General features: G+C 41.6%; 1 protein-coding gene across 7 annotated transcripts in view; it reads left to right on the top strand.

Moving 5' to 3' along the window:
- Positions 1-12,289, top strand: part of fynb (FYN proto-oncogene, Src family tyrosine kinase b) — a 79,197-nt gene that overhangs the window by 54,098 nt on the left and 12,810 nt on the right. For 5 of the 7 annotated variants that reach the window (XM_046060154.1, XM_046060153.1, XM_046060156.1 and 2 more), the window contains 5 exons: positions 4,216-4,314; positions 6,395-6,498; positions 6,783-6,932; positions 11,114-11,278; positions 11,620-11,775. In XM_046060154.1, coding sequence (XP_045916110.1) covers positions 4,216-4,314; positions 6,395-6,498; positions 6,783-6,932; positions 11,114-11,278; positions 11,620-11,775 — 674 coding nt within the window. The remainder of the gene's footprint in view (positions 1-4,215; positions 4,315-6,394; positions 6,499-6,782; positions 6,933-11,113; positions 11,279-11,619; positions 11,776-12,289) is intronic. The other 2 variants (XM_046060158.1, XM_046060159.1) reach the window with 2 other exon arrangements.

Raw genomic sequence — 12,289 nt, forward strand, 5'->3', positions numbered from 1 at the left:
TTCACAATATTAGAGGGTGCAAAGCATTTCAAATGAGTTAGAAGGGGTGGCTTGAACATGCAATATAACAATCAGCATTAAAACACACACTATAAGTTTACACAGGGTGGAGCAGGGTCTGCAGGTCAGCAGCGTGGCGTTGCTTTAAGAATTCCCTCTGAGCTTAGACAGGAAGTTCCCTGTTATACATACAGTGATGCTGGCTAGTCTTTCGTGTGTGTGTGTGTGTGTGTGTGTGTGTGTGTGTGTGTGTGTGGATGGGAGGAGCGGCACAATCACCTGCCAACTCTTCCCAGCCTCAGCTAGCGAGTGAATGCTTTTCATTTTCTTTCTGTCCACACTGCTGGAGTGACCCTCAGCTGCCTCTCGGTTTGGGCTTCTGCGCTGGTGCAGTGACATTTGAGGAGGCCGGGGGACTGCTGGGTCTGTGCTCTGACCCTATTCTCCTTTAGTTTTCTTTGTTAGTAGGCAGCTCAGTGCATGTACAGCACTGCAGAGGGGCGGCAGGTTGTTTCATAATGAAGCAGACTGCCTGCATGTAGCCGCCACTACACTGCCAGATCTCTGATTTATGCGCAAATAGGTAAACACACAGCCAGTGGACTGACACAGTATTGGCAGCCCTATTATTACCATGAATTATTGATAACTAAGTGTAAGGCCTCAGTTTAGTTTCACAATGAAGTCAGTTTATCGAGTGAAACTATGGGAATGCTGTTTATATCAACGTAGGAAATGATTAGGAAATTAAAATCCAGACTACAGACCTGGTTCTGTAGGGCAACCTGAGAGGTGATATCCAGGGCAAAAAAAGGGTTTACAAAACACAAATACCCCAGGACAGAAAATGGACACGTCTCGTCTTTGACCCTAATACATGTAGTTCTAATTTTAGTCAGAATAATATTAACGCAGCACTTGTGTTTGTATTAGTGGACTCCTCTAAACAAGCGCAAACTGAGCTTTCACACAAGCATAGTGTCTCAAATATAAAATGTGGATGCTGTATACGCCAGCTCCACTGTACATGGCTACCTTATATCCTCAGTCTTTGGCCTAGCAAAGTTAGTCTTCCTCCTCACCACACCCGTATAGCATCCTGTCCCAGGCGGCGTCTTGAACATTCCACCACACACCTTGTCCCTGCTGAGCCTCAGCCAGATCAGGAAGACACCATCATTACAGCCTACACTACCTCCTCCTCCTCCTCCTCCTCCTCCTCCTCCTCCTCCTCTTCAGCAGGGGCCAGACATAGCTGCATCTTCACGACTTCTCCCTTCCTTCCTTCCTTCCTCTCTCCTCTCCTCTCCATCTCCCTCCATCCACCCACGCCTCACTGCTTCAACGTGTCTCTAATATGGACTGGGCTTCTTCCATCCAGCCACACTGACCCCTGCTGGAAAGAGGTGGTAAAAGCTTAAAATCCTCATCTGCTTCAGCCCGTCAGAGTTGGCGGGAAGTGACTGACAGATGCCCCACCAGGCAGGGCTCACGTGAAACAGCCAGAGATCCCAGCACCACTGTCTCAGCTGACAGAAGGCACTGTTGTCCCTTTTTGTTCATCCTCCAGGAAACGGGATTCAATCCCTGAATGTTTATAAGGCACTGCATTCAGCTCAGGCTTTTTATAACCCCCTGTGAGTGTCTTATTGTGAAGCTCCAGCAGACATAATCAGGAAATAGCTCCAGTTTTTACAGAATTTTACAAGTCTACACCACAAGTTAATTAAATTAGTACAGTTCTGATTTATGTTGTGTTGTAAATGGCTGCCTGTACGTATGACTCCTCTCACTCAACACAGTTCTGTGTTTAATTATTCTGTCATCAGCAGTCCCCATGGGGAGAGAGGATTTAAATCCATTTGGAGACAGGAGGGAGGTTCTTTGTTTACTCTTGTTGTTGTTTTCTGTCTTTTTGCGGCAGAGCAGAGTTGGTTTAAGGGTTTGTTTCTGGAGACAAAAGAGGCAGCGGGACAGACTGACGTTTGTTTATATCTCTCCAAACACACATACCAACACATCTTACACCGCACAAACACATCCTCCCGTTCCTGCGTACTTTTCTCTCTCAGAAGGCAGATTGTTGAGACTCCATCGCCATCCCCTCCCTCCTGGGGGATTCTCCATGAACAAAGGCAAGCGGGCCTGTTTCTGCCTGGGATGTTGTCCCCAGGCGATCCCCCATCATGGCTTTATTCAGCATAAATGAAGGACCAAAAACGCCTCTCCTCTCCCTTCCTCCACTCCTTTCTCTCTCTGTCTCTTTCACTGTATTTAGCATCCGTTTCACACACACAAACACACCAACACCGACATTCCCTCCTGGTGTATGAGGGATGTGATAGAAACAAGCACCGGGTGGTACAGTGTGTCAGAGAGACATTGTCAAAGCACCGAGATGTGGGGAAAAATGTTCATGTGTGACTGCGCATTCATGTGAAAGCATCGGTAATGATGGTGAACCACTTCTGTTAGCTGTCTCTTAAGGCAGCCAGATACTGAAGTGAGTAAAGACAGGAATGAAGAGAGAAGGTGAGTAGAAGAGAGGAATTTAAATACAGAGAAATGAGGGGAGAGTGTCTGTAGGAGTTTGATAAAAACATAAATGGATCTTACTAACAAAATAGAATAATCCACTTCTACTTTGTTTAAAGGATGCTATTTGATATCTGAAACAAATCTCAAGAAAAGATCAAAACCAAGAATATGTTACTTTGACATTTGACTGAAAGTGAAAAAATGAAGGATATAAACTAGGGCTGCACGATTTGGAGAAAAAAATCATATTGCAATTTGCGATTCGCTTATAATGGAACAAATGATGCTATAAGTCTACTTTCTTAATTATCAAGGAAATTGTGAAATACAGACATTTTGAAATGTGTATTATTATATGTAATATTTATAACAATAACTAGTAAAACAGGGAAGGGGAGCGCGTTGCTCTACGGAGGAGGCCAGAAGCACTTTACTGAGACACTTTATATTGGTTTTGACTTATTTGCAAGGAGCAAAATAAACACCAAATAACATTTCAGTCTGAGTGTTTTATGATTGATTTCTCCTCTAAGCTGGACAGATTGTCAGTCACTTCATACTGTATAGTCACTTCATATAGGACTTCACAAAAAGCCACTAAATTTAGTGGACTCAAAGTGCTACATTACTTTACCCTTTCCTTTAAAAAAAAAGTCTAATATTAATATTGTAGCAGATAATGAGTGAATTCCCATTCATTTCAAAGTTGTGAAAGTTCACTTTCTCATGCTAATGTTTGTGATCAAACTCAGACAGTCCAAGTACCTCTATGAATGTGGCCAAATAAACGGAATCTCCGCTTTTAAAATGATAAGATATGAGGACGGGGGAGGTGTGATGGATTTTTTTATTAGATGAATAGATGAAAGACAGATGAAAGAGTTTAAGGGATGCAGTGACGGATGGATGGGCCCAAAGAGAGCGGGCGGTTAGGGAGGAAGAGATGCACTTCAGAGAAAGACAGTAATGGCTGTGTGGGTGTCCAGGCTAAGAGGCCTTTAAAGAGCTTCTCTTCCTCTGCCCTTTTTCCACTTTCTAGACATTTAGCAGACACCCTTTTTAAAAGCTGCTAAACTTCAGTTCATGTGTCACTAACGTCACATCAGCAATTAAGCGCAGAAGCTGAAAGAACGGTACCAAGAATGTAGGAAAATAGCTAAGCTACATTGAAACAGCTAGCTTGGGCTTGTCCTAAGTGAAAAACAAAATGTCTGTCTACACCTCAGATTAATGCGCACATTTACCTTGTTTATTTAAAACATATAGTAATAGAAATATAAAAATAATACCTGTTAATGTTACAGAGAGGGGATGTTGGAGCTAAACGTGAACAACAGCAATGCGCCAAGCTGTTATTAACTAAGCAGCAGTTACAGAATGCGACCCCCCCCCCACACACACACACACACACCCAGAAAGATGAGCGCTTTCTTTTTTTTTTTTCACTTCAACCGTGCTAGCTGTTTCCCCCTGCTTCCAGTCTTTATGCTAAGCTAGGCTAACCACATCCTGACGGCAGCTCTGCATTAACCACGCAGACGCGAGATCAATCTTCTCAATCAATCTACTTTGATGTGTTCAGTGGTACAGAGGATGTCAGCTCATATGAAATAATGTGTATTAATGTGCTTCTTCTGTTTCTCCTCTTTCCCCTTTCTCTCTCTCTCTCGCTTTCAGTGAAGGGGACTGGTGGGATGCTCGCTCGCTCACCACTGGTGGCAGTGGCTACATTCCCAGTAATTACGTGGCTCCAGTGGACTCCATCCAGGCTGAGGAGTATGTAGTCTGTGTGTGTGTGTTTGTGTGTGTTTGTGTGAATGCTCCTCAGAGACCCACAGTACGCTGGTCCAGGACTAGTGACTTTCATCTAGAATGTGCTCTGAAGTAGCTTGAGCTTAGTGGACGCGAGGCCGCACATGTGCAGACGTAACCTTCCGAGGAAAGAAATTCAGGAGAAAAAGTTGTCTAATATCATCACAGTTCTTACTTTCCCTGCATGGTGGAAAAATGACTTGTTTATGACACTGTAGATAAATAAAAGGATTTTGAATTTGAAATGCCAGCCGCACCGTGAGTGAGAGGTAAATATATCCAAGTTGGGGATTTTTTCAATTTAACAGTTAATAGAGTTTAGCAGGGAAATGTATTTCCTCCTTAATCATTAAGTTTCACTCTGACATATGATCAATAGAAGGAAAATTATTTTAATCTTCCTCATCATGCGTGTAGTTTTGTCTGTGTGTGTAGCATCAAGTGCTTCCACAGACCTGAACCACCTTCCCCCGCATAGACGGTTCAGTCAGATTAAAGTTTCTGAATAAAGATTCATTCAGTTCACTGTGAGGTAGAATCTTATTATGAGCCCACTGGAGCATGCTGGGATTAAAAAAAGAGAGGAGGAGTGGGTGCAACACAGAAGTACCTCTGTGAAATATGCACTTTGGTGTCAAACTGCTCACAGCTCCTCTGCCTTTTTTCCTTCTCTCACTGTAGTTTCAGTGCATGTGAAAACCACTTTGAAATTAGGTTTCAAAAGATGTAATAAAAACAAGTTAAACTTTTACCTCTATCTCAATGTTGACTATTGTATATGATTGCAGTTTAATGAGAAACATGTTGGTAAACAAGTAATCGTAATTGGAGGTTTCTACTGCCCCTGCTAGGAATAAAAAATAGAAATAAAGTTGTTGTTTTTTTCAGGTTTTCATACTGTGACTAAACAATCACATACATATATAAGCTTTATTTTATTTAAGGAAAGTCCTATTGAGACAGAGTCTCTTTTACAAGGGAGTCCTGTCCATACACACAGATCTGCAGGGACGAAGGCAGCAGGACTTGAACTAGTCACAGTCCATACGCCAGACAAGCAGCCGGGTTAGTGTTAAAGTGCTAATATACAAACCAAAAGACCTGATTCATTTACATCAAAGCTAAAAGTGTAAAGCCCCACTAGCAGGCCCTAGTTTTGGACCAAATGAACAACCTACTGATAATTTTGCTAGTCATCGTCATGGAGCTAAAGAGGAAAATCAGTGTCCAGGATGAAAGTGGTTAATCATTTAGGAAGTATGAATGTGCTCAGTAAAGGTCACAGCAGTCTACCCAATACATTTTATCATGTCTATGTTTTTTTGTGCATACATGTATTTCTTGCCAAGTGTAAATTTTGGCCTTATCACTAGATCACTAGAGCAAAAGTCAGGAGGTCAATATTAAGATTTATCTTCCGGGCGCCAACAATATCCAGACTCCATTTTCTGGCTAATGTTGGACCTTCAGGTAACATCCTGGGATCAATAAAAATGTTTTCACATATACTATATATTGATTATAAAACAAACAGCTGTAAAACTTAGACAACTTGACTGGTGGGATTGTCACAGACTGAACTATAAGTATGTTATTTTTGTACGGACAGTCAGCCTGGCTCAGTCAGGGGAAAACACTAATGTGTTATGGGGACCAGTTAGGAGCAGGAAAAACCTTTGCAGCATCTGTACAGAGCTGAGCAGCTTTCTTTGGAATGTGTTGATCACAAGCTGTGTTTTTAATAAATAAAGTTCATGCACATCATTAAGTCTTAAAGCAACATTATGGAAGATAAATAAGGACAGCTGTACGTGTGCATTTGTTATGATTACATTACAATCAGAAACCAGCAAGATGAAAACTTTGCTTACACAGCCAAACATCAAGCAAGTGCAACAACACAAGACATAGCAATATTACTGACTAGTCCAAGCAGCAGCAGCATCAGCATAGTGTTACTTGAAACTTGCGTGGCAAGCTAGCCAACAAAGCTCTAAATCAAGGTCTTCTGCTGTTCTAATTAACTTGTTTTCTTCTGCTACAGCTGGTACTTTGGTAAACTGGGCCGTAAGGATGCAGAGAGGCAGCTGCTGTCCACTGGCAACCCTCGAGGAACCTATCTCATCCGGGAGAGTGAAACCACAAAGGGTATAACCACACACTCACACTGTCAACTAAGAAAAACCACTCACATCAGCCTGAGAGTGTAATTAAATGTAGAACCTGTGGCAGAGTCCTGATATTTCCCGCGTGGCGTTTTGTGAACTCCAGCAGTGTGTTAGCTACAACTTTGGAGTACATTTTGAGAACCAAATAGTTTGGCAGCAGGTTTTCAAGTGTCAAGCATTTAAAGTGAGAGCTGAATGCTTGTTGAATTATTCTTCGATCAAGTTGTTGATGTTCAGTGATTCACCCTCTGATCTGTCCCCCAGGTGCTTTCTCCTTGTCCATACGGGACTGGGACGATGTGAAAGGAGACCATGTCAAGCATTATAAGATTCGCAAGCTGGACAGCGGCGGCTACTACATCACCACCAGGGCTCAGTTTGAAACGCTGCAGCAGCTGGTTCAGCACTACTCAGGTATAAATACTAAGCTTTAGACTGTTTTTGTATCTAGGTGACACTTCAGGATGTTGATTTTAGGCGGCAGACTAAATAATATTACGTAATATAATACTACTGTTTTTGTTTGTAAAGGTCCATTTTACGGTCTGGTTGATTTTAGAATGTAATCTGGTTCTTTTTAGAACACAGTTTGGTTAGTTTTAGGTTGTAGTCTGGTTATTTTATACTGTTTTCCATGTATTTTGGTTAAATGTGAAACATATTCTGGCCATTTTAGAATGAAACATATTCAGATTAATTTTAGGATATATTTTGGTTAGTTTAAAACTAGTTCATCTTCCAGTTTTATGTTTTATAGTTTTCTTAAGGACGTATCCTCATTATTTTTAGGATATATTGTAGGGGTGGGAAACACCAGAGGCCCCATGGTACGATATTATCACGATACTTAGGTCATGATATTATGGCGATTTTTAAAATATTGCGATATATTGCAATTTATAACCTTTTTTTCCAACTTCAAATTGTGTACCCAAAGGAAAACTCTTTTTCTAGTGAACTGAAAAAGCAACTGATTTTATTATTATAGTACCAAAATACTAATACAATTTATATAATAAAATATCGATACTTGATGTATCGATTTTTCCCCCACACGTAATATATTGTGGTTCATTTTAGGATGTGTTCTGGACAGAAGCAAGAGGAAAGAGGAAAACAGCAGCAAATATAGACATAAAAGGACATGTAAATATAAGCAAGACTTTTATACACTTGAGCAGCCTTGAATGTTTGAAAGACTTCATTACCCAGAAATTAGGCGGCATCATGTCTGTTAAGTGTTTGCAGGATGTTGGGGGTTTTCTTAAGCTTTTGACCACAGCTGATCTCTGGAATTTGGTTTGATAAGCTGCATCACTGATGCAAAGCCAACTCAAAATATTTGATCTATGTGATTTGCAGCAAGTTATTGCCTGGTGCGGCTTAAAACCTACAGCTCTGAAAGAATATGATACGTATATGAAGTCCACCAATGCTGTCCCTTGGTAGTCTGGCTGCAATGTGGCCCAGAATAAAAATATATGAAGGATTGCATTGCCCACTCTCCATTAAAAAGGGAAACAGATGTTGTCATAAGGAGATTTGTCATGATGGAGACAGAGCGTTGACACTGTGGCCCCATTTGCACAAGCCCAAATAGCAACGTCAGAGTCTTTTCTTCTGTCCAATGTCCATTTCCTTGATTGATCCAAAATGCATTAAGCAGACACTGTTACACCATAATTGCATCTGGTCTGCCAGCACATTTTCACATACAGGAATAAAAGGTGCTACTTACCATGACGCACATACAGAAAGAGATGGAAAGCCACTCTATGTCAAATTAATTTCATTTGCTGCCTTACATGCATCTTTATGTATTTATTTAGATTCACATTCATTTTTAATCCTATACTATTGAGCAGTGAACAATAAGCATAATGTCTGACTCTGTCACTGTGAGCTCATCCAGATGTTTGTGTTGAGCTTGTTCCTCCTGGCTGTGAGTGCTGTCAGGAGATGACCGCTGCATCTGTGCCGCTGACATATTTCATAATCACATTTGCAGGATGAGAGATTATTGTCCTTAGTTGTACTCATGCGGTCTGTGTTTTTTTTCTCCCCATCTCTTCCTCAAGTTTGATCTCATTTGCTTCTCTTACTCTATTTCTCGGAGTCCGTGTTCTCAGTCTTACATTTGTTCTGTTGTATCACTCTCAACCTCTGTCTCCCTCTCACTGAAAAGAGGATATTTTTCCTGTCATGCTCTAATTGGCACATTGACACATCAATGTTTAAGCCCCAAAATCAACACCATGGATTTTCTGTATGTATTTGTGTCATGGCACATTAACCATTCATTAGTCACTCTACATTTTATCGTCCCTCTAGATGACGTGTGGAGCCGACAACACGTCTTTGCAAATAACCTTGACTCTTTTCAAGGCCTGTATTTTTATTGCTTTATGCTTTCCTCTATATTCTGTGTCTTTTAAAGAGCATGTGTGGCATCATATAATGTAGCTATTCTCCAGATGCAAATGAATGAATGAGAAAGGAACAACACATGGGCTTGAGAATCAACTAGGCTTCCGACATCACATTTAAAACCAGACTGTTTGAAAGAAAAAATAGCCAATTCTTCCATTTACGAATAAAAAGGTATTTCATAAGTAATTCATAAGCAATAAACCAGCCTTGCTAAATTCAACACACTCAGGGGTTTTGCTGCTACAACCACTTGGGCTAGTATGACCAGGAGCTAATGCTAGCTAATGTTAGCAAACAATGGATCGATAGTGTTCTTTAATATTCATATATCATACTAAGTTAAATTGTAATTAAATCCAAAAAGTTGACTCACCATCCCATCAGTTAGTAAATTTTGTGTTTTCTGTGCCGTTTGTTTGTTTGTTTGTTTGTCTGTCAGCAGCAATATTGAAAGACTACTGGCCTGATTTATATGAAACTTGGAGGAAGGGTAAAGCATGTGCCAAGGATGCAGCCATTACATTTAGACTGGATCCAAATCACGGGGCGGATACACAGATTGTTTTTCACTTTCATTAACATCGTGAGATAGGTCAATTGCAAAATAAACTGATTTTGTCGCACATGCGCAAGCCCATTGTAATTAAAGAGAATGAAAGGGCAAAAGTTGCATACCGTAGTCAATCTTTAAAGCTACTGTAAATATATGTGATTATAGCATTTTGAAAGATTGTGATTGCTGAAGTTTTTGTTTGTAGGAACACGAGACAGTCCTAGCTAAAAGCGGTGCAGTCATTATCCCAGGGTAAGATCAGGACCTCTTTTAAACTACCACTTGGCAAAGTTATAAATGGAAACTGCTTAGGTTTGGTTATTGATGAAAGAAGCATCTCATAAATTAGCGTAGTGACTTTGATTCACTCATAAAAAACAACTGTTCTGGGTTTATTTGATAGAGTAGAGAGAGAGAGAAAAGGCAGGGAGAGAGAGATGGGATGCAGCAAGGGGCCTGGGCCGGATTGGAACCCGGGCGGCCGCAGCAAGGACTCAGCCTTGATACATGGTACGCGCTCTACCAACTGAGCTACCAGGGCGACCTACAATGTTTTTTATGAGGAAATCACTAACTGAATGTTGGAACAAGTTGGATGAATTGCTCTGGCTGCAGCAGCAACACAAAGATCAAATGCTGACATATGGTTCCTTTTAAAATAAATTATCAGGGAATAATGGATTTAACTTATTAAATCTGATCAAGGCACAAAATAGATCATTTGAAGCTACCACGCCTTCCTAGGAAACACTGACTGTTTTGTTGTTCGGTGTGTGAATGTGGTCCACATATTGACAGGCTTTATGACAGTCAGCAGAAGGAACATAGAGCTGTATTGATGTCTGGGTGGAGCAGCTGAGGCAGCAGGCAGACAGCCCAGATGGGTTTTGATGGCCGAGTTGCAGGTAGAACACTCCCACGCGTGGGACGCGGGTCTTTATCTTGTCTTTACTGCCCTGTGCAAACAACGGATTTCCTTATCTCTGCCAGCGGGGAGGAAGGGGGGTCACTTTGTGCCTGCAGTATTGGGGGGGGGGGGTATCCTCTCTAGATATCAGCATGGTACCAACGGAAACTCTGCCCTAATCCCTTGGTTTAATCAATTCAGGCAAACATGAGAGCTTCCTCCAGAGTAAAAGCAAGAGATGTTTGATTTCATGACACAGATGACATGGTGTCATCTGCTGAAGTGACAACCACACACAGCCAATAGAGAGGATCGAAATGGAAGCAGCTGGAGTCCCAGCCTGTTTGGACTTACAAGATGCTAGACAGCAACCAAAATGATCACATAGCAAATCATAATATACAGATCAAATTCAAAGAGAACATTTCAGTAGATTCAGTTTATATCTGTATTAATGAAGGAACAGTGAAAATAATAAGTAATATGTTTTAGTAATGGACTGTAACGTAACGTCATTTCTTGCCAAAACTCAACAGTGCCAACTTCTGACAACCAAAATGACAATCATGTTTACTCTGCTCTGCATTGTCCTTGTTTTTAGTTGTCATATTGCTTTGAGGATTCCCCTCTCCTGCACATTGCTCTACTAACTCTCTGTACACCTCTTTATGCTCTTATTTGTGCATTGCTATGCGGCGTGTGCAGATCGAGCCGCTGGGCTCTGCTGTCGCTTGGTGGTTCCCTGCCACAAAGGGATGCCCCGCCTCGCCGACCTGTCTGTCAAAACCAAAGACGTGTGGGAGATCCCACGGGAGTCGCTGCAGCTCATCAAGCGTCTTGGGAATGGGCAGTTTGGGGAGGTCTGGATGGGTACGGATCCAGTCGCCTCCGGAAGAAGAGGTTGCACGGAAGGGGCCACACTGAGCTAGCAGAGACTCACTCCAAAAAGACAAGCAAATAATCTGGCCTGGAAGGAGAGGGGATCAAATGAGAAAATGGGGCAGGAGATTTTAATAATTCTCAGTTTGGGGCTTTTGCCAGGAAAATGATTAGAGTTTGACCCCACCCTCCCAAAATCATCTGGAAAAACATCCAGTGTGTCAGGAGACTCTGTTCTCACAGTCTAAAGATGGCTCCCTTCCATGTCCCTCACTGCATGTTCCTCTCCCTGGTAGTTAACCCTGTATGCATTCCCTTCCCTCCCCCTGTAGAGAGTGCGGATGGTTTGTGCTTTAATTTAACGGGCGAGTGTGTGAACTACATCCCTGACACTGTGGGCTTGAGTCATGATGCCTGGGAGATCAGCAGAGACGCACTTGAGTTGGAAGTAAAGCTGGGGACTGGATGTTTTGCTGATGTGTTTTACGGTAAGGAAATCCTACCAAAAAAGGACCCTGCTAAGTTTTTACCTTGGGCCACTCTTGAGATAAATGGGAAGATTTTGCACTCCTAAATGTGCCAAGAAACACATTGCAGTTTTGTTTACTAATTGGAGATAAAAGCAAATACAATCTTCACCCTCTCCAGCATTCCTGCAGGATTTTTGTGCGCACAAAAACACTTTGAAAGTCAGTTCCTATTTATAAATACAAATTTCTACTTTCTTCCAGTAATTTATTGAGTGCGCTCCGCAGTATGACACTCCAAAATGGTCAGTATTAAATAAATATTAATGACATTGTGAATGAATGACTATAATGGAATAAAATGTAGAAGCAAACAGTGTATATAAACCCAACCAACCAAAGAAAGTTTTCTCTAAGGAACACGTCTAAAATCAAAAAACTGCTTAAGTGATTAGGCTGCTAGGCCTAGCTGTCTAGCTAGTTCGCATCTGCAGCCTTGTTAAGCTAAATCGTAAGAGAGGGAGTTATGCAGCAG

The sequence above is a fragment of the Micropterus dolomieu genome, linkage group LG10 (assembly GCF_021292245.1).
Source record: "Micropterus dolomieu isolate WLL.071019.BEF.003 ecotype Adirondacks linkage group LG10, ASM2129224v1, whole genome shotgun sequence".
Taxonomy (NCBI): Eukaryota; Metazoa; Chordata; class Actinopteri; order Centrarchiformes; family Centrarchidae; genus Micropterus; species Micropterus dolomieu.